This window comes from Opisthocomus hoazin, chromosome 21, assembly GCF_030867145.1.
Source record: "Opisthocomus hoazin isolate bOpiHoa1 chromosome 21, bOpiHoa1.hap1, whole genome shotgun sequence".
Taxonomy (NCBI): Eukaryota; Metazoa; Chordata; class Aves; order Opisthocomiformes; family Opisthocomidae; genus Opisthocomus; species Opisthocomus hoazin.
This window is the reverse complement of record NC_134434.1, coordinates 5,324,936-5,348,131: the sequence shown is the minus strand read 5'-3', so window position 1 is coordinate 5,348,131 and position 23,196 is coordinate 5,324,936. Positions and strand designations below refer to the sequence as shown.

Here is a 23,196-nt window from a genome sequence, read left to right as displayed (position 1 = left end):
GGAGCGCTGGCCCTGCAGCAGGAGGTATGAACATGCTACGTGTTGGTAGCAGCCTGGGTATTAGGATGGTTCATCTATGTTGTGAAACCACACCTTGGCTCCATTCTGGAACTGCTTGCAGTTGGCAGTCGTGGGTATAACTTAACATATTCAGTGATCTGAGGGAGAGAGGGAAGATGCAGTAGCTTGTGTGCCTCTGGCTTGGTTATGTGAGCAGTTGACCGTGCTGTGTGCCAGTGCATACCAGCTGCATTGAGGCCATAGTTTGTGAGGATGTCTGCTTCCTGAAATAGCTCGATGGTTAGATTAATTGCTGGAAAGAGACCTGGGTTCACTTTCCTTCTTGATGTGGAAGGATTCAAATCTTCATCTTCTGCTTCTTACAAAAGTGCCTTAACTATCAGACTCTGTATAAGGCTCAAGGTGGATCCTTTCAAGCCATGCTTTTTTGAACTATGGATACTGTGAATACAGATTCGTGGGGCCTGAAGGACATGGAGGTAAATACAGTTCTATAGCTAAGATAAAAGTTGATCCAGTATAACACAGGCTTGTCTAGGTCTCTTAGCAGGATTTCTGTTTTCATGTGATGACTACTTCATGTGCAATGTACAAAACAGCCCTCAGAGTAGGGATGGGATCCCAGAGCAAAAATAAATGCTCTGTTCTTGTGTGTTTGTGGACGCTTCGACAGTAGGTGCTTGCCTCAGGCAATTTTTTTGAAGTAGCTTCATGTTTTGTGCCTGCGCATGAACCTTGCACTCCTTTACGTGGTCAGCGGAGACCACAAAGGTTGCAGTGGCAGTGCTGCAGGATTTAGTGAATGTCTGATCTGTTCATTTGCAAAATGGAAAGCCTTGAGCTCTCTTGCCTTCAGTTTTATTATTCCCTCACCTGTAAGGTTGCCATAAGCTTTTGATCCTTCTGTACTGAATAGACAATTGAACACTGTTCTGTATCCGGTACGGCACACTTCAGCATGAAATGTCTGGACCTTGTGACAGGTTCCACACCTTGGCTAGGCAGTTGGTAAGCTGCTTGCTTTACATCCATTTGCAGGGAAAAGCTTGCTTCCAGATGGTGAGGGGGGTGTGAATGGACACATGTCCTTACAGTCAGACCTCAGGAGAATGTGACCATATCCAGCACTGAAGTATGCAGCTGCTGGGGACTGCTCTGAGTGCAGTCCTAATATGAAGAACGTCAGAGATGGCCTTGAGGACTTCTCTTCTGTTGGACATGTAAAATGTTTGGTGACAAATCTACTACCCCGTGTAAAATTTCAGAAGCTGGTGCTAAGAAGCAGTGAATAATACATCTCCAAAGGATTTCAACACTGCCCTGGAATCATATAATGAAACTCAGTATTGAAACTATTAGTACCATGACACTGGACAAGTTTTGCTACCTTTAATTTAGTGTCTTGATTGTACTGGTGTTAAAGGCTACACTGAACAGGAGTGTGGCAGAGTCTTAGTAAAGCTGAGTGTCTGAATAACAGATCCCAGGCTCTGTTGGCTGTCTTGCTGCTTTAAGTTGCATTTCTTGCTGAAGTACTTACACAGCAGCATAAAGAAAAACAAGGTTAAAAATGTCAGTGTCACTGAAGATGGTTTACAAGGAAATACAAACTTTGTCAGTAATGTGGATGGATCTGTGGCCTCAGAATTACGAAAGGTAAGGCATTGTATCTCCAGACTGGATGTGTGTGACCAAAGAACACCCAGTCTAGGTCTTACCTTTTAAGACTATGAAGACACATAATGTGATAAATGCTAGAATCCAAGGTGTTTCTGTCATCTTGAAGTTGAAAACCAAAGTTCCACTGAAGCCTGGGAGATCTTAGTAACACTGTGTAACCATCAGCACCATGTAGATGCTGACTGTAAAAAAGGGTAGTAGGGGTTGCCAGACTGCTGTTCAGGTTAATAAACACTTTTAAGAGATTTGTCTTAGGCTGCTTTTCAGCTCTGTCTCCAGAGAGAAGTGCCGTCAAAGCCGTTTGTATTCCCCTGCTTGTATCTTTTGAACAAGCAGGCAACAAAGACAGCTGCGTACTGCACTGTCGCGAAAGTGGTTTCCCCCATGGGCTTCGTGGGAGAGCTGTATTCTTTTGTCTAAAAAAAGAGTACTAAACTGAGTACTTGACATCTGGTTGGTTGGATGGTTAAATCCCTTTCATGAATGGGACAAGGCCATGGCAAACTTGCTTGTGTTAGCAGTCCAGAAGGAGGTCTCATATTTTAATTAAGCGGGAGCTTCTTGGGCTTCCAGGACTTCTGTTGCATTGCTGATTCTGTCGTGAAAAGGTAAGCTGTGTGTGTTTCCCTTCCATGCCACTGATTTTAGAGGTCTTAGGCTAGGGCAGGAATAAAGTGGAAGAAGTTTCTTAACCGCACTGGAGGTGGTTTCAAGAAACTGCTTTGGCAGTTTGCACAAGACTTGAGACATCTTCTCATCCCAGACTTGTCATCTCAGGACCTGGATTGCCTGATTGCCTCTGATCTTTAGTAGAGCTGAAAGTCATCAGAATACTTTTTCTTTTCTCCAGTAAGAGTGGTTCAAGCTAGCTAGTGAGAAAGAAGACATCCCTTGTGCACTTAGATGAGTGAGCAGTTGTGGTGTGCCTGTCATTTTCCTGACTCCCACTGCCTTGACCGTAATTGTCTTTATGTACATCCTGATAAGTCTCTCCCATTGCTTGATGAAGGTCTGTCTGGTTAGCATCTTCACTTATCTCTCCCTACCTCTCTAGCTGGTCAAGTTTCTTTCATTTTTACCTACCATGGCCTTTAGAGTAGGGGGGCCAGATCAGCTCTCGGGTACTGTGTTTGAATGACAGTTTACGAGATCTCTGGATCCAGTCCCTATTTCTTCTTGACATCCAGGAATGCCGCTCTTGTGAGCTTTCTTAGGTGCAAGATTGGTGCTATTTCAAGCCTCTGGGTTTGTTTTCAGTTCTTCCTCTTCAAAGACAGTCTCTGCGCTGTTCCCAGATGCCTTCCTTTGTTTGGTTCTAACTTAGTGAATGTCCGATCCATTCATATTTACCTTGGAAAACCTTCAAACTTTTTTCTTTAATACTGTTATTACTTCACCTGCAAGATGACCTTAAGCTTTTGATCATTCTGGACTCAACTGACAACTGAATCCTGATTTATATCTGGTACACATGGTGTTTTTTACCCTAGGCATGAAAGTGTGTGACTTAAATCTGGGGCTGAGGCTGTTTCATTGTCTTCACCTGTCTAGATCTTTAGGAAATACCAGTCTGGTTCGCCTGAAAGGCCTGCAGTTACCTTCGTGCAGTCACTGTTGTAGTAAATAGCTAGCTGTGTCCAGACAGGTCATGAAACTGCAAGAGTGTTTAGTGTATCTTTTAAAATAGTTAAACCACTTTTGTAGCTTCATTAAAGAATGTCCTATCTCAGATATTATGTAGACACATGGAGATTTGTTCACACTTTGCTTCAGGAGTAGCAGGGCCTAATGATCCAGGTCTGTTCAGCAGTATACGTATATGTATATATATATGCAGGTGGATCTTCGAGGTATACAGTTTGCTGAGAATAATCCTAATCTTTCTTCCCTCAAAGAGAATTGTGCTGAAGAATAGCATGTATTCCATTGAAGTGCTGCGGATACAGGCATTCATCTAAATGCACTGTGTGGAGTGGGCTAGCCTGATGAACGGTTCTCCAAGCATGCGTCTCATCACATCTCATTTTGAAAGTAGTGGGATTACTTGGAGGCTTCCTGTCTTAACTTCATCACCTGCTGACATTCCATGAGGAGTTTGGGTTCTGATGTGCCCTAAAAATGAGGAGTTTTGCATAAACTGGTGATCTTAAAGTTAGTAATATTTTTTCAAAGTCAAGCTTAATACCAGGAGGGGAGAATACCCTCCGCTGCTGCATTCTCTGGATGCTTGTCTCAACAGAACATAATGTCCTTCACCTAACATGGAAGCTGGTTCTTCGGTAGGGTATTGCTCAGATTGCCAGCTGATGTGGCTGTAATTCAGTTCTCCAGTGCAGATTTGATGACATAAATGACTTCCTGCTCTTGCTGGAGAAAGAAGAGTTGGCTCTGAACATAAAATGGTGTGGCTTCTTCCTCTCTTTTTTGTTACCTTCCATTCTCTTCCCTTTCCACTCTCCATCTTTAAAGGAACCAAATATAGACAATTTCATTGCTGAGGAGACTAGTCTACGGGGCTTTATTCTGAGTTAGTGGCATATAAATTTATGGATATTTATGAGCTGACTTCCTTTCTTCTGATCTTTTTCATTTGTTTTGTTATGCTCCTCACTTTCCACCAGCCACATCTGTTCTTGGGAATTGGATAGTACTTGAGCCCCAGGAAGAGTTTGTAGGAGAAGCTTTTTGATGAAATTACTTAGTATAGAGAGGCTGTTCTCAGAGCGAACCAAAGTCATTTTCCCATGTCTGGAAGGACTCTGTCTGCTCCGCAGCATAACCCTGATTTCCTTAGGTAGTGGGGATATGATTTCTTACGGGCCCTTTGGCCTTTCACCAACTGAATAACCCAAATACGTGCACAGGCACATACACCTGCAGTTGCTGAATCTAATGGACAATTTATCAGACGCTGGTGGAAGCCAGATGATTGCCAGGTTAATGATGAGGTGGGAGAGCTGAACGAACAATAATGGTGATAATTTCTTCTTAGTTTTGAAGCTGGATGGTTGAATCTTGGGATGCTAACCACTAGCAAATTGTCAGTAAGGTTGCTGGAGCGCTCTGCTGCTTTGTAGTTTATCAAGTTTTCAAATAAAAAGCAAATGAGCAACCCCCAAAACCAGCACTTCTCTGGGAAGCTAGACTTGGCTAACTTCCATCTAATCGGTCCCTCTTGGTTGGAGTGCAAATGGTAATTTGTTTAGGATCTGTCTGTAAATTCTTAGTTTGTTGAAAAGAAAGGAAAGCATATGTAGTTCCAGCAACTTCATGTTCCTGCTAGCTTGTAAGTACATTATCAGCCTGTATTAGCCCAGCATCCATAAAAAATCAATTCCAGAGAAGTGGTGCTGCCTTTGCAATGTGCACGTAACTCACTATGTTCTTTCATTTCTGTAAGATGTGAAGTTGTGATGAACAGCTTTGCAGACTTTTTTTTCTTTTAGAAGCTGCAGTTGCTGATGTTTTGCTAAGTTTTGTTGTTTCTCTTTGATTATTTCTGTGTGTTAATGTTAAATGGGCATGCCAGGCTGCTGGAGGTTGATGACCATAATGAAGAAATTTCTGTTGTGGTATAGAAGGAATCTGAGAAATATTCAAACCTTTCGTGGCTTTGTCTTTAGCTGCAAAGCAACTTTTCAAAAGTCAAATATGAAAATGTGCTGCACTGCACTTTTTAAAGCTAGTATGTTCTAAATTGGAGAATCCTACCACAAGTGTATGGTATTCTCAAAACTGAGACTGGGCTTGATAAACAGTCATTTAGCAGATGCATGCAGCCCTACAAGGATATCTAATCTGAATTGGCTTCAGTAGGAGTGGTGGGGTGTGGAGGGAATAGAGGCTGCTTATTAAAGGACAACAGCAGCAAATGCCAAGCATTTTTGTATACAACCTCTGGCTAGAGTCCAGCTTGTAGCATTCCCTAGACAACTGGTGTTGAGATGATGTGAAGCATCTAGAGAGAAATGAAGGAGCTATAAAGCAGCCTTGTAAATAGTAAAGCCAATTAGGGACTCTTCTTCGCTAGTCCAAACTATCAGTTATACCTCTTTGTTTCAGAAAATTAGCCAGGTAATTAAGACATCCTTTTAATTACAGGTCTTGACTGTAAATAGCTGTTAATTTGTAGCTGGCGGAAGATCTGCTCAGTTGTGTCTGAGAATAAGTGTCTCTTCTGTTCATTGCAACTGCTGTTGTGAGAAGGACAAAAGACAATTGTCGGGGCTCTTACGCAGTCACTTTCTCCTACAAACAATTTAAGTGCAGACTTCCATGTTTTGGTGCTTTATGTAAGTGGTTGCTGTGTATGAAACAAGGCACTGCTGGCCACAGGACCCGTGAGCAGCAGGTCAGGATTCCTGTGTCTTGGGAAGTCTGGTATGAGGAGAACTTGCCCATGTGTCAAGGTGGTGGTGCTGCTTCTTTGCTTCTGCTTCCAGATGATTTTCTGATCCCAGAGCTTGTTGGTGATCAGGAATGATAGAAATAGACTGAAACTCCTAGGGCAGAGGAAAGGCTTGAGTGATCCAGGCCCTCAGCATGGAAAATACTGGCTGCTTGGGTTAGTTTTTCAGCAATTTAAGTCACAGATATGATCTGTAATGGGACAGATGACACTAACTGCATCTGACCATCCTAATATACTCCAGATGTTTATCTTTGCAAATATTGTTAGCTTGCAGTAGACTTTGTGCAAAGGTAGCAAGAGGAAGGGAAGTCTGTCTTTGAATTTTAAAGCTTTCTTTGCATGTGTCATTTTGTGTCCTTCTGTCTACGTGACTCGCAGCACTACACTGCACGTTCTGCGGAGCCCCTGATCTGCTAGTGACATTAACGGCTAGCTGGGTGGTGGTGGAAGGGTGCCAGTTCTCGCAGTGCGATTTCAGTAAGGAATTTCAAACTAGTTAAGACTTCCCTAAAATCCAGAAACTCATTTACCAGTTCAGGAAGAGGTGGTGGTGTTGCCTTGTCCTGCCAGTGCTGAGTGCTGTATGTCCTGGGTTTGGCCAGAACAGGGTTAATTTTCACCGGACTCCAGGAAGGGGCACAGCCGGGGGGTGGGGGCTGACCCCACCTGGCCGAACAGAGCCCGGTGTTCCATACCCTGTGAGTCACACTGGGTTCGGTGGGGGGGGCGGCTCGGCGAGAACTCTCTCGCGGCTCGGGAGCGTGCGGCGCCGGCGCGGTCTGAGAGAGCGGGTCTGTTTTTTGTCGTGTTTTCTCCTTATCTCTATCGTTGTTGTTCCTGTTCCCTCTGTTTGCTGTTCTGTTAAACTGCCCTTATCCCGACTCACCGGTTTCTGCCTGTTTCTTTCCATTCTCCTCCGCACGCCGGCGGGGGGATGGGCGGCCGCGTGGCGCTTTTGTTGCCGGCGGCAGCTGAAACCAAAACACTGTAGCTGTCACAAGAAGATGTGCAGATGTTGCAAACCTGCCTGACAATAAGAAAAGCAACTGTTTTGCTACCCTTTTCCTTTAGAACAGCGTCTTTCCCAGGCAGGCGTTTGACCTGTTCGTGGAATAACAACTGCCATTAGAAGTGGGCCGCATGGGAAGAGCATGCTGTTCTCCTGGAAGTCAGGAGACTGGCTTCCGTTCCTGCGTGTTGCTGATTTGCTTTATGACCTGCGAGTCCTCTCCCGCTATGTTTGCTTTACTTGTTTTCTCGATGGCGATCTGTTCAGCAGAGGAAACGCCTTTTACTTCTGTGCAAGATCTGGGCTCAAGTTGCTCGGGGGGGAAATTGCAGCTGGTTGAGAAGTCAGTCACTAATTTTTGCTAACCAAATTGTAGCTGAGATAAATTTGCCTGAAAAGTACTTTCCTTTATTGGAAAGGACCCTATAGCTTTACACGCAATGAATTTAAAACCATGTAGAAACTTCAAAGTGCTTATGCCAGCTGAGCTTTTTGTATTTTAAATGTGTTTGAAGCTGCTTCAGAGCAGAAGCTTTTGCTGCTCTAGGGAAAAAAGCTTTAATTCTAGATACTGCATCAATTTACCAGCGACTGTTAGACTTTCCTTGACCTGTCTCTGTAATGTAGTTTGTAATGGAGAGATCCTTCAGTTAATTGATGGAATAACCTTGTACCTCCAGCTTGAGGCTATTGCTAAGCACGGTTTGCTTGCTTGGATGTGCTGTTTGCCGTAGCCCCTGGCTGGAGTTGATACAGCATTTGAATTCGGGCTGGTAAGGTTTTGTTTCTAGTGGTAGTGGAATTGAGACTGAAATAAAGCAGGTGAAATTACGACCTTACTGAAGTCATTAGCAAAGCTGCCATTGACTGAAGTAAGGCTAGGATCTCAGCCAAGGGTTTTGGTTGTTTAATTTATGGTAACATATTAATTGAGTTGTATTAAAACAAGGTTTTGAAAAAGTTAATCTTTAGCTTCGTGATACAATCTCCATTCCATAAATATTGTACATAGTGTTACTAAAAGTTTACCTTTTTTGGGCAGGTTGATAGAGGTAGATTTTAATTTATTTTTATAATCTGTGTGTTTGCACTCCTAGGAAAGAACTAAAGTACGCAGATGTCATTATTTCTGTAAATGAAAAGGACTTAATCCTAAATCTTCTAATTCTTTTCTAGTATATGGCAGCAGAGCTATCTAACACTCTGTCCTGCAGGAAATATTTGGCATACTTGTAAGCTCCAGGGAGAGGAGAACTAGGATGATAACATCCATTAGCGTTGCTTTTGAATGAGAACTTGCATAAAGACTTTCTCGAGAAAAAAAAATCACTATTAGATTTAAAGGCTTTTTAGCAAAAGGAATGTATTGCAAGCTTTCGACCTTCCTGTGCTGTATGAAGCTTTACTGGTGCATATGCCAGAAAATCCTTTGATTACTGGACTCTTCCAATGTGTGCTGCCCTTCTAGAAAGTCGACATCTGGACTGTATTTATTCTACTATTTTCTCGTCACTGGATGTGTCAGAGTAGATTTTCCTCCTTTAAATTTTGATAAACTTTGTTTCTATGATTTGGCAGAAAAGATTTTGTGCAATTTTAAAGGCACAACCAATAATGCGTTCCCAAGCTCTGATGACAGTTAGAACAAACGGTATTGTTTTAAAACGTAAATGTATATTTTGCTGTACTACTCTTCTTGCTTCTCTTATATGCTAGAATAGTTTTAGCATTAAGCATATTTTAATACACATCTAGAAACAGGCAAGACTGCTTTTGTTATATTATTATATTGCTTGAAGTCATGAATTATGTTAATGTAAACACTGTAGTAAAAGGGAGACTATATTGGCACCTGAGGTCTTTTATTCCTGCTTGTCAGTCTTCACATTTGTCTTGTATGTGGAGACTCTGGCCTGGGTAGAAATGGGATTTTTCATTAAGAGTCAAAGTGTGTTCTTCCACTTGTAGCGGTCCCAAAGTACACCCAGTTTGTGTTGCACATCGATGGTATCTTGGCAAAAAGGAAACCGAGTTATCCATTAGCTAATTCTCAGAGTAATCTTCTTTGTAACCAGCTCTTCAAGTAATACCTTCCAAGTTTTCCCATGCAATGAGCAAAGCTAGCATAGTCAACAAGTTTCAAGGAACTACTCTCTCAATCACTGGAAAGTTTTGACTAATTGAGCACAGTGATTTTTAATCTCTGGTATTCTGTATTATTTTTCAGTGATGTTTGTCTTATGAGGAACAATGGAACAAAATGGTTTTGGACAGGTTGATGTAGTTGCTTCTGAGAAGCAAATGCCATCAGTAAAATCAGGTGCCTTGATTAACCCTCTAGTATTGCAGGTCACAACTTGGTAACTGAGGCTGTGATAAATATCCCATAGCTTGTCTGCAGAATCAACTTTTTTTTTTTAGTGTTTTCAGTTAAAAGTTTTCTCCTGCAAAACCTAGGGACTGATACTGTTCTGTCAGGTCAGACAGATAAGCTGTTTCACCTGAAGTTTGTACCTAGCTCTTGTAGGCTGCTTTTCCGTGATGGGTTTGCTAAACTGCTGTGAGTGCACTTCCTCAGTCTCCATTGCTGCTTGCTCATGGGTGGAGGAGTGCACATATGGCCACCTCATAGCGAGAGGTCACCTCTGCTAGCGCAGCTGTCCCGTGGGCTTTCCATCATTTGAGAGGGTTAGAAAGTAAGAAGAAATGAGATTGTTTTAGAGTCCATTCTCTTTGAACATCTGGGGTGATATCATTTCTGTATATGCAAAGTTAAAATTTCAAGTGCTATATTGTCTCATTTTTGCAGAGGTTAAGTGTAATGTGAGGATAGGGATGCTTCTAAGCTGCCTATCTGATCAAGAAGTGCAGGTCTGAAGGTACTAAATACCCAAGTGAATGCAGACTAGCTACAAAACTGATGTATGCAGCATGGTGGAGGAAGGTGAAGACTGCAAGAATGTGCTTAAACTCCCCCTGCTAAATTAACATTGCTGTTCTGAGTATCTTAGCTGAGAAGTATGCAAGCATGCAAAATGTACACTTGTCATTCTTAAAGTAGTTGGTTTCCAATCTTTAATTTCTGAAGGACTGTTGAATGATGGAACTACTTTGACTTTTTCCACACAAATCCCTGTAATGAAATGCTTTTCTGCTTCACACCTGTCAGAGTTGCTAGTGGCAGTCACTGTCTCGCTTGAAATGGGATCTTTCTCCAGTAATTTACTGCCAGTTAATCATGGCTAAGTGAGACCTGGTAATCCCATTGACGTGTGTGGACTTATCTGAAGACAAGACCTAATTTTTATTTTTTTAAAAAGAGCTGTAGTAACATCATTTGTAATTATAGTGATATGAACTTAGTCACGCTTCCTGCCTACAATATCATGTATGTAAACACTACAATAAATTCTGTCTAAACATGTTCTGCTTTAACTCTACCTCCGTCTTAAGAATTAAATGTGCATTTGCTGTCTTTATTTATCTGTGTACTGTACCACTCTGCACTAATAAATTCATTTCTTAATGAATTCATGTAGCCATGTGGCCAGAAATATATTTTTTAACTAGCTAAGAGTCTGTGATAAGCAGTGCAAAGAATCTATTTCTTTAAAATATGTTTTACTGTACTTTGAAACTGGCTTCTAAAGATACTGAATGTTTCCATCAACTTGGTAATACTCATAACCAGCTCCTGGTATATACAATATATTAAAATGATGCTAAATATAAAAGTGTGTGTGTATAATGATTTTAAGAAAACTAATATATATGTCTCTGCACTCTGAATAAATCTGTCTCTGGACTTGTGATCAAGGCAGAGGACAGGGCTGTTTCTTGTTACTTAACACAGGAATTCAGGCACATAGCAAAAAGCTTTTAATCACACTAATGTGATGCATTGTATCAACATCTTAATGCTAAGATGATCTTTAGGATGAAGAAAGTATTTTAAACAAACACCATGTAGTTCCCTGCAACATCAGTGCTTTTTGTTCTAGACAGTTAGTGAAGGTCTGTTGTGTAGTCAAAGCCGTAAATGGAATGAAATGAGGTTGCTTTAAACAAAGGTTTCATAAGTTGTTGAAAATTAGTTTTGAGGAAAATGTCTGAAATGTTTTGCAGAGGTGAATCTGGTGCTGGGAAGACTGAAAACACGAAGAAGGTTATTCAATACCTTGCTCATGTTGCTTCCTCCCATAAAGGAAGAAAGGACCATAATATTCCCGTAAGTTGGGATATTTTATCATTTATTTATTGTTCTTTTTGAAAACTACCATCTTTGCTTTTATAAAAACCATAACTTTTTTATTAAAGATAAGCTGTAATGTAATCTACATAATCTTCTCAACCGTTATTTTCTCTTTAGTAGGGGCTGAAATGAGCAGTTACATTAAAATTTCCAGTTAATGTTAGCTGTTTAACTTCTCTTCTGAAATTAAAGGCTTTATGCAACCATTGTAACTAGGAACGGTATCAAAGCTTTCTGATGCAGTGTATGCCAGTTTTCCAAAAATTTAATTAACTTGGGCAAGTCTTAGTGAATTTAGTTCCCACAGATGCAGTTTTCAGTACTATATTTGTGAACAAGCTTTCTGTTCTTTCAAAAATTATCTTGTAGATAGGAAAAATCATCAAGCTTCAAAGCTGCTGTAGACTTGATATGTCTACAAGCGAGCAGCTAATAAAAAGCTCTAGTTTTATTACATTACAGACAAAAGCATATGCACTTATGTCAGAGTCTTGGGTTTTTTGGTAACTTGTCACTAACTGATTTATGTAGAACTTTCTTCAGATTTACTGCTAGACTTCAAAATTCACAATGAGTTTTTATCAATATTTTGCTTTACAAGATATGGATGGGTTTGAATATCTGTTGCTATGAGTACTTGGATCTCTTTGCAGTGGAATATTAATTCAACTTGCTAGAAGCAAGTGGCTTGCTATATTCAATACTGGCGTATGTGGTTGGAAGTTTTCAAACTATATCAGACTCAGAAGCATCAGCTTCTGTAATTTCTAGTGTATAACACTTAATATTAAGATATTCTGGAATGTGTCAAGACTCAAACTCCTAGAAAACCAGGAGAGGACTTTTGACCAGTCTGTGAAGAAAAAAAAGCAAGAATTTGAAGCTGGAGAGAGGGAAAGATTGCTCTGCAGATAGATTTGGAGGCCTTAGGAGGATGCTGTGACTGGAGTGTCGGCAGCATTAGCTGTATGTTTATGGCATTGTCATGTGCTAGGGGAATACATGGCTCTGCGGAAGGCTATTTAGAAAGTCATCCTTCAGAACTTGTTTTCTGTGTGGGTTTCGATTTATAAATATTCTTGGATTTATGGCTGTGCAGCCTTGAACAAAACTAGTGTTTTTAAAATTTCTACAGGAGTATAATTGCCTACAACTTTTTTTGGGGGAAGGGAATTATGCAGAGAATGGAACTGCACAGAGTTTGTATACCAAGTACTTCTAAACACACTATTGACAGCTTGGAATGCACCAGGTTGAAGAGACTTATGTGAGCCTTTTGTCGAGCCTCCTTTCAAAATATGCTTCCCTTTAAAGCTGAGTTTTGAAAACCTTGTGTGATGAAGATTATACAACCTTTCTGCAAAACTTTTCCTGTGCTTAACCACTTAAACAGTCAAAAATAGGGGTTTAAAAAGTACTCCTTGTTTGTTTGGCTGTGTTTCCATAAGCACTTTGTGCCAGTACCTGTGCTAAAAGTAGTCCCCTTTTTGAGTTTTGTCATCGTAACAATTCCTGTGGCCACTCACTGGGCTTGGAGACTGCAGGCTCAAACTACTGTTCTGAAAGTCATAGAATCATAGAATGGTTTGGGTTGGAAAGGACCTTAAAGATCATCTGGTTCCAACCCCCCTGCCATCAGCAGGGACATCTTCCACCAGCCCAGGTTGCTCACAGCTCCATCCAACCTGGCCTTGAACCCTGCCAGGGAGGGGGCAGCCACAGCTTCTCTGGGCAACCTGGACCAGTGTTTCACCACCCTCATGGGGAAGAAATGAAGTCCATCTGGCTTTAGATGAAACAAGTTTCCTCTGTTTGTTGCGTGGCTGCATAACTGATATGAAGTGAAGGCACAGAAAAAAGCTGGGGTGGAAGATGTTGGTGAAGGGAAGGATGAGTTGCTCAGTCTAATGCAGTGCTGGCTAATTCTGTTGAAGTTGCTGGTTGAACTGGAATCTAATTCTCTACTTAGCAGCGTGATCAAATGGGACAGGAGTTTAAGGTGGTGGGTGTAATCAGCTGCTTCATGAGCCATCGAAGACTGTCACGATGAAGACTGGAAAAGTTTTTATTCTTTGTAAAACATAGTTCAGACACAGTAAAAAGAATAGGCTAGTGTCCTGAATAGAAGTTTGATACTTTGATTGTGCGCTTCATTCAATGCACTGCTATAGTAAGCACTGAATTAAGTATATGTTTATGAAAAATGCAAAATGTTCATGTAACCTAAACCATTTTGAAAATACAAATGAGTCTCGCTTCTGTAACAATTAATTTTTATTTATATACTGCAGATGAAGAATGTCTAATCTACACACCTAACACTCAAAAGTTAGGAAGTGTCAGAATTGGTTATATTTATGCAGCCCTAACTTGTTCCTGTTCACATATACATTAGAAAACTGTAGAGGGCTGGTGGTGATCCGTAGTATCCATCTGTACAGCCTTTGCACTGACCTGTGCACAAAGATGATGCTAAACAGGCTTGTTAAATAGACAGCAAGTCATGGATTTACTTTTATCCATCCTGTAACGAATAATTATCAGTGCTATGCATATTACTGAGACTTCTGAAAGTTGCATGGATTTTTTTTATGAACAATTTGTATGCTGATGAATGAATAATTATCTTCCCGACACCATTCTGAAGTGTAGGGTTAACTTTGTCTCTTTTGCCTGACAGGCAAACCTTTACGGGGTGCTGTAGAAGTATTACAAACAAACGCAGCCCCCAGTTTGACACCTCAGGCCATGGCCAGAGTAACAGTAATGGTCTGCCATGCCACAAGTACTCACCACGTACGTTCGCCAGCGGCACTGGCTGTGAAATGTTTGGCTTATGCAAGGAGCATCACATAGGAGCTCTACTCATCGCTTCAACAGCCTTCTTGTGTCTGGCATTCAGCTGTTTGTCTGTGACACTTTTCTTTCCCAGCCGCCCTGTTTCATCACAGCTGGTGGCTGTGTGCCTGCAGGGGAGTCCTGCGTAGCCCTTGGCACGTCATCCCCAGGCAGGGGTCCTGTGGGGAACGGAGCCAGTAACACAGTGTAACCACGGAGGGTGGAATTACAGCGCCGAACAGCCTGAATACTAACGTTTCCTAGTTTTTGAGTGTTTGAATCTGTAGCCACACTGTCTCATTTCTGTTTAATCACAAAGAATGTTAAAGGTATTGTCTTGGGCACGGTGCTAGGAAATGTGGGTGGGTGGTGGTGGTAAAAAGGTAGAAGAGAAGCTTTAGTGCTTGTGGGACTTGGCAGAGCTAGGTGAGACTAGGGTAGTCCCTTAAATTAGGAATTGAGTCTGGGCTTTCTAGAGTCAGGTGATGGAGAGAAGGGAGAAGCGCATGGCAGTGAGTTATGAACAGGCTCATCTATAGACTGAAGGTGGAATGAAAGTGAGCCTGAATCCTTGTCTGCAGTGTGCTTGGTTGAGCATCAGAACTAACACGTGTACAGTTCTAGTTGGTGCGCAGCAAGGGAGAAAAGATGGAAGATATCTGTTGTAAATAACTGGAAGCTTTAGCTTCACATCCAACACATCTGCGCTCTAATGAATTTGGGGGGAGTGGGGTGGTAGTGTTAAGAACTTTACCAGTAAATCTGAATATTTTATCTGCACCAGGCATATTGTGGTTTATTCGGTTGTTAACCAGGTCATACATGGACCAGCTTTCTAAAGGCAACCATTGTGCTTTAGCCTGGGCATCTCAGACCAAAGGTGACCCACACTGGTATCTGTTGGTCTGGTCAGCTATCCCATGCTCCTAGGCCAGCATAGGAGCCTCTCTTGCCTTTGCTGTCAATTATTCCTCTGTAGACTCAGGTGGTGTGGAGAAAAGGTTATTTAGAATGAAAGGGCGAGGAAGAGAACAAGGATAGGTAACTGGTGAGTGGAGGGGGGGACTCGTGTCCAGAGAGGGTTTTTGACAGATTAAGCAAGGAGGGTAGGGAGTAAACAGAGTCTTCTAAACTACTTGGCTTTGTGGCTCATCAATCCTGTGTGCACTAAGTGGCATGGGAAAGAGAGAAAAGAATGAAATCGTGTTAATGCATGTGTTAGAGCTGCTTTAATATGGTTAAGTAATGAGTCCTAATTCTGACTCTTGGGCTCTGCTTTAGTTTAGAAACTTTGTGTTTTTGAATGGGGAGGGAAGTCAGTGCAAAATGTAGGAATAACTAAAAAAAAGTTTGCATACACAGCTTTCCAAAAGAAGGAAAAGTGCTGGTTGTCACTCACTGTCTGGGGGCTGCCATGAACTTGCAGGTTCTCCAGGCTGCGTGAGGTTAAGGGGGTACTCTAAGCTGGACTGTGGACATACCTGGACCCTATTCATGGTCAGATACCTGAAATGGGCAGGTGTGTTCCATCGTGGTAGTGTGTGAAGTAAAGTTGTATAAATAACTGCATCCATCTACCACTGCTGTATCCAGTTCTAGGCATTCTGGTACTGTGTACCTCTGGTTCAGGTGAATGGAATTAGACTTTTGTTCACTTCCCTGCTCCTCAAAGCCTTCATACCCCAAACCCACTCTTATTGTCACTAAAATTCAGCTTTCTAGGTGGTGCCGTTTTAAGCTTCAGAAATAGAAGCATAGAATCACTTAAGCTGGAAAAGACCTTTAAGGTCATCGAGTTCAACCGTAACATAATTACTGGTACTTGCAGGTTAATGATGGCTTTCAGTGACTGCATTTGCCTTTGTAGCTGAAATACTAAATTGTTTAATCTGTTTTATGAATTTCAGAAGAAATATAATTGGCTTTGAAGTACAGGATCATGGGTAGGCTCATTCAGACTGAAGCTCCCCTTGGTGAGGATTTCCCAGATGAGCTTTAACTGCCCTAATTGAAACACAGAAGTTAAGTGTGTGTCTGATTATGTTCCGTTCTGTTTCTAAGTGAGGACAGAAATGGACACCCTGAGGGAGCAGTCTGTCCTGTCTGAAGATAAGCAAAGGAAATGCCTCTTAAGTTCCCAGGTGTACCTATCCTTCTCCAGTGATTTCGGAAGGAGCGGTAGCTTCATACTGAAACATCTAACCTTATTTTTAGATCCTGAGTTGTTTTCTGAGCAGGTATGATGCAGCTTTGCAAAATTCACATCACTTAGCTGAGTAAACCAAACCTTTGCTAGCTGCTTTACAGAACTCTGTCAAAACCTGTTATTCTGCACTAAAACAGTGCTCGTTGCTAGTTATTTAAATTAGTAGACATAAACAGAAGAAGTGTGCGTCTGTCTTGGTGTGAAAATTTCTCGTGGTCTGAGTTTCACCACCGCGTTTTCTCCCTAGGCTCTCTGGTGTGAAGCTCAAGATTGTTAAATTTGCTGACTGAGACAAGGGAATAGGGGAATTGAAAATTTCTGCGTTTCTGCAGAAACTGCAAATTTGGATGTTGGGGATTTTTTTATTTTGCTTTATTACACTCATGTTCCATTTACCCTTTTTTCTGGCAAAAGTTAAAGGTATTCCAGTTTTTTAAGACTTTGCTTCTCATGTGGACAGTAATTCTTGAAAGAAAGCTTCTGTCTCGATTGTAGGATTGCCTTTCTTAAGTACTTGAAGTACAGGGCAAAAACAAAGCCACAGGCTCTGTAGGTATTGCTTTCCTCTTGGTTCTTTCATAACCTTTTTGATTTTTTGAAAAATAGTGATGATCTTATTCATACAAAAACACCTTGCAGTGACTAAGGCTGTCGAGACAGTTACTTGGTGTTGTGGGTTTATTTTTGTTGTTGTTTGTCAAAACTGTGGAAAGCAGTGCATGACTAATTAAACTCTTGTCCTTTTTCCCTGCTGCTCAAGGTCCATCTATCATCTTGTGTTTTATTTGGAATTAGTCCTTTGCATAAACACAGGTTTTAGTATTTTGCGCATGCAATGATGAGCAAATAACTTCTTTTCTAAAATTAACTTGAACAGTTTCTATGAAGTGAGTATATGGTTAACCTAAACCTACTGACTTTAATAATTTGGGATGTAACTTGCAGCTGGAATGTTTGCTTGCTAACATATGCATTTGTTTGTTTGCAATGAACAGCCCGAATCACCTAAACCCGTGAAACATCAGGCAAGTGTTTTTCTTTATGCTTTTAAAGTTATGTAGGTGAACTGATATATATTCTTCTATTTTCTGTCAACTTGTATTTATAATATGTGGGAAACTTTGTAGAGGTATACAGTGAGTAGTAAACTTTGTAAATATTTAACTGGCTTTGAGAGAGTGGACTAGTGAGCAGCTTACAAGTTCCTCATCATTGCAAAGCACTGCTCCCCATTTTCAAGTGGTGTTAGTCCTGAAGCAAGAGGTTCACCCTCTCTCTAGCTGACCTTCTCCAATATGCTGTGTGTAGACTTGGTTCATGTGCTGCTGAGGGAGTGCAAAACGCTCTTTTGGTATTAAATAAAGTGCTAAAGAGATGTATTAATGGAAGCTACAAAATTCTTTTGATTAACATGCTGTTTTGTCTGGATATTTTTATAGTTTCTCAGATAACCTGATAAAGACTTTGATCTCAAGCGTAAAAGGCTTGGCATAACCAATCATCTTCTGAAGTCAAGTGTTTCGCCTGACTTTCTAGGATAAATGGTGTGAGCGACGTGGTACCTATTCAGTGTTGTTGCCTAAATTAATGATTCCTCATTTGAGCTTCAACTACTCGTATTCCTTGGGTTGGCTGGACTGCTGTGCAGATAGCTCTGCATCTCTCCTGCTCCCCTAACCCCTCTCTCTGTGGGCAGCAGTAGTGAGTCTGGTCCAGGGCACCTTTGTGCACGAGAGCAGGAGCTGCAGTACTCTTAGGGCTATGGAGCGGACTTGGGAAGGAGCATAAGGAGGAGGGTTAGGAGGAAATTTAGGGTAAGGCTGTAGAAGGAGACAAACAATTGGTGCCATGTGTTAGGCAAGATAAATGCTCCGCGCTCTAACCTGAGATGGTAAGTGATGCCTTTTTCATGGGCACGAGGTTTTAAATCAAGAAAAATCTTTGCAGCAGCTCCATATGGTATAAGCAAGGCTTGGTAACTAAAGAAGCTACCATGAGTTAATTTAGCTGGTTGTATTCTTCTGCTTACATTTTCCTGAAAGCTGACTGTACTGCAACTTAAACTGTAGTGGAAAGGAAAATAATAAAAAGACACTTCAAGTTAGGTCTGGTATACTGGAAGCAAAAAAATCTTATGGACAGCTGTGATGCCTTTGCTAGTGTGTGGTAACTCGTTAAACCTCGGTAACCCAATCATGCATCTGAGCCCACGGTCTCATTTTCAGAAGTTACAGACATTCTTAGTATTTGACTTAATCCTCCCTCCTTGCAAACCTCAGTCAATTCTAAGGGTTTTTACAAAAATATTTCTCTGTTCCAAAAATAGACGGAGCAGTGTTTAGTTTAACCCTCCTTTTGCTTAGAGCTAGTGTGTCAGGGTTGAAATAAACCGTTTGTTGGCAAACATTTTAAATGTATTGGTGGAAACATGCTAATCCAGAAGCGTTGATATTGCATAAACCATAATCATTAACATTTCTGTTTCAATGTCATTTTGAACTACAGAGTGGATCCATGTTGTATGTGAGTAGCACGTAGTTTTCCCTGCCTCACCCAGGCTTCACAACGAACCGAATCACTGGGATGCTGGTTTTTCTGAAACTGAGACAATAACCTGTCCTTATCTTGATGTTGCCCTGCATGAAGTATTGCATGACTTCACTTTTTCCACAATACCATGATACTGCTTTTTCCAAGTTCTGTTTAGATGCCTGCACGGGAGACATGCCTGTAGGACAAATTTACACTCTTTCCAAAGCACTGAATGCTTCTAAAAAAGAGAGTTAGTTTTTGGCTGTAAAGCAGTCTATCTAAAGCTGAAAACTACTAAATCGAAGCCGTTTAACGTAGTGTGGGAGGGTTGCTGTTTCGTGGTGATGGCTACAAGGCTGCTTGTGAGTGCAAACTAGAGGCTGGCTAGGCTGTGATCGCTGTGTTTGTCCTCACTGTTTTCACCCACATCTGAGGACCCAACTGAATATTTCATTCAAATCCTCAGAGATGATCGTAAAAATGAGCTACTAAGAACTTTACTCATTCTCCAGCCAAATGGGAAAAATTATTTTATGATGCACTGCAGAAATTCCTCTGCGCAAAACCAAATTAAGGTTATGGTACACAGAAGCACTTTGAAGCATGGACGAAGCGTGGCTGCAGTGAGATGCTTTCGAGTGGCACAACGATGTTCTGTGAAGGAGTCAAATTTTGAAGTCGGTGTGCTTTCTTTTCCAGAATAGCTAGAATTTGAAATGTAAGCTGTGACATGCTTGCTGCGTTTAATATACGTAGTGTGGTTTATTTCAAGTTGTGTACAGCATGGTAAGCAAGCTTCTCATTTTTATACTTGGTGTCTTAGCAGGAGCTGACAGCATGGTTGGGAAAGGGGAATGGGAGGAATGGTGTAAGCAAATGCTTTCTAGCTCTCTGATGCATTTACGTAGGAAATTTTTAGAATATAAATTGCAGACTTGCACGTAGTGGTTATAACAGGGATCTAGTTTTTCTCTAATTATGGATTTTTTGCCAGTTTAAAAGTGCTCCGGAGAACTGTAATGCTGGCAGACCTAACATACTGTGCATAGGCACTGTGTCCTCAGTAGTGCTTCATGTGCTCTGGGCTAAGGCTCACACAATTGTTTCTTCTTTGGTTACTTCAGAATTCAGAGAATGTGTAGTCCCAAAGGGAATATATTTAGAAGTAAACAAGTTTTGAGTAGATAACTTGAGGTCACATTAAAGAACAAGCAGCTATTGGTTTCCTGGAGGACTTGAAATACATTTCGATATACATATAAAAGCCTCTTTTAGGTGTTAACTAGTGAATTTTTTAAATTCCTGTGTAAGAATTTACTTCATATGCAAGCTTTAAGAGACTTATGTTTCCCATTCTTTGATGCTCAGACTGGGGCCTTTATTCATCTCTGTGCTATAAATGATTGGAAAAAGCAGGTTTATGAACACAAACATCAGTTTTTGAGACTACATTCCAGATAGCCTCACTTTTTTTTTTTTTAAACCATCCTTCAGAGCAGGAAGGCAATATTGTATTTTCCTATGCCCATCCGTGCCTCCTGGGCTCATGGAAGCAGCACAGACTTTTTTGTTACCAGACCTCCTCATGGACAGCAAATGTAAAAGCCGTTGTGCAATTTCCTTAAGATAAGTGCTTTGATTTCTACATCCATTGGCTTGAACTTAAACACTTAAAATGCATTAAACATACTCAGCAATGCTGGCTGAATTGAGCAGTCTGAACATGATCTTTGTATTTGGTGTTGCTCAGTTCCCATTATGCCTTTCTGGCGTGCTGCTCAGGTGCTTTCAGGTCAGAGATGCTGCAATGATCTAAATGTCTGACTGACTGAAAGTGAGTATTTCGCTGATTTGAAACTAAGTTTGAGAATACATATTCCAAAGTAGCTATATTGTCAAATCACTGAACAGGAAGCTTAAGAATAACCTCGCACTACAATATTAAAACAGTCAAATTATTTTTTCCCCTTAAGCACTCAAAGTCTGTGCCTAATTTCATTAGCCCTAAATGTGAATTTTCTAGTCCATGTTCAATGATTTTCAACATCTGTTATGTCTTATTTGGTCACTGCTCTGTGTGTGTGTATGTGTGTGTGTCTAAAAACAAAACAAACCCCTAAAAACTCAACAAAAAAACAAAACACATTCTTCACTGGATGGAGGAGACGTATCAGCGGATTTAGAAGTGAGGGGGAAAATGATGAACCCCTTCTGAAGGTGGCATCACTGCCACAACCTGGGTAAAATGACTGTTGGGAAGAAGCAGAATATAGGAACCCTTAATCGCCTGTGCGCCGTGCTTATGTCCCTTTATTTTTCTGTTTGTGTGGTTTTTAGGGAGAGCTGGAGCGTCAGCTGCTTCAGGCGAATCCCATTCTGGAATCCTTTGGGAATGCAAAGACAGTGAAAAATGACAACTCCTCCCGCTTTGTGAGTTACTCCTTTTCTCTTTAGAGCCTGTAAATCTGGATTACTGTTGTTCCCTTTTTAGGAATCAAGCTAACTAATATCAGAAGCTTTATTTGTTCTTTCCTCCATGAATTCAGGTTCTTTTATAATGCTTTCTGTAAAAACATAACTATGCCGTAGAGCTAAACTGTGGCTTGTGTGCACAAATTACTGCTGAAACTACTATAAAGCATGAAGGAGTACGGCATCAAGGTGGAATTTGGCTAGATAAGTAGCCTTCTTGTCGATAGCTATGACTTCATCAATGGATTGGTTTAGAGAGAACATTCTCAATTTTTTTAAAAAACCACAAAGCTTGCATATAAAACCTCCTCTAAATTTGCACACCCTTCTGCTCTGACTGATTTACTGAAGGAAAGTCAAAAAGAGAGTATGACTTACTCAGGGTGTTGGGCACTCCTGTAACTGGTTGATGTTTTCGCTGGGTCAGTACCTTGTGTTCAGATACTGTTTGTGTGGCAGATAAACAGTCTTGATGTGTCCCATTGTTTTAAAAATAGTGGTGGAACTTAGGGTGAGTAGCTATTTATCACTTCTTAAAACTTCCTTTGCTTTGAAGGGGGGAAAAATAGTGCCACCTCCTATTTTTGGGGAAAGATGTTTTTAGTACAACTTTAAAACTGTATAGGAGGTATTAAATCTCTTTTTCTTGTGAGAACACAACTAAAATGTGCAGAACAAATGAAAGATTTCTTGGCTGCGTTGACATTTCAACAATTGCTTGGATTTATAGTGTATGAACTCAGCTCCAGCGATAAGGACTCTGGGAAACTGTATGATTAAATCCGTTAGCCTTTTCAGTCAAGAAGGGAGACCGGAGTACTGCAGAAATTCAAACTTTGAGAATTTTATAGGCACGTTATTTACACTATTGCTTGGTGCTTATATGTGTTTGGTATAGGATTTATAATATCAACGGGTGTCACTGTGCAGTAATTCTACTTTCTTACACGTCTTGAATCCATCAAAGATTGTACCAGTTTAATGATGATACTGTTTTCCTAAAAGATGTTAGCATCTGGTTTGTATTATATTGAAATCTACATTGCTATCATGAACCTAATCACTCGGATGGCTCTAGCTCTATTTTTACGAAGGAGCAAGTATAATGCACTCCAGATGGTGTCATCTCATGCAGAGAAATAATCTTTAGTAACAACCATTTTAAAACCTGACTTAAAAAACATATATCCTCCCACAAAGTGAGAAGTGCTGTTGTTCAGCCCATACAGGCTTGTCAGTCTTCACTGTGCAGTGTGAGGATGCCAGCCTGTTCCCTGCTTGCTGATGATACCAGATGGGGCTGAAATAAGGCTGGTGTCAAATCAATTATTTTGTTCTTTTTTTTTTTCTTCTATCAAAGGCAGTATTCTCCTTGTTTTTTAGGAAAAGAAGTCTCTAGTTTACAGTTGACAGGAGAATGGGCTTACTGAGTTCATATTGCAGAACTAAACACTTCCTTCTGATGTGGTTTTTACAAAGCAATGTACTTGGTGCTGTAATGATGGTATAAACAGAATTCAGTTGTTAGATGACCACTACTACAGTTTTTAACTGATAAATTAAAGATTTCATAGCGAGATTGGCTAGCACTAGCCAAAAGGATATATTAATTTTGCTTTTAAGAAGATGAGCTAGATAAGTGACATCTGTAGTAGAGACTCCAGTGATGACTGAACTTTGAGGCAGGGAGCGTGTAGGTCCCCTCTTCTGGTATGTCAGCTCGTTTAATGACTGCATTTCCTCTCAATTATTTTTGTTCATGGAACTGGTAACTT

At 40.9% G+C, this 23,196-nt stretch overlaps 1 protein-coding gene across 1 annotated transcript in view; it reads left to right on the top strand.

Moving 5' to 3' along the window:
- The window catches only part of MYH10 (myosin heavy chain 10), a 106,834-nt gene that overhangs the window by 39,780 nt on the left and 43,858 nt on the right, over window positions 1-23,196 (top strand). The window contains exons 5-7 of the mRNA XM_075440658.1: window positions 11,247-11,349; window positions 17,413-17,442; window positions 21,287-21,379. Of these exons, the coding sequence (XP_075296773.1) occupies window positions 11,247-11,349; window positions 17,413-17,442; window positions 21,287-21,379 (226 nt within the window). The remainder of the gene's footprint in view (window positions 1-11,246; window positions 11,350-17,412; window positions 17,443-21,286; window positions 21,380-23,196) is intronic.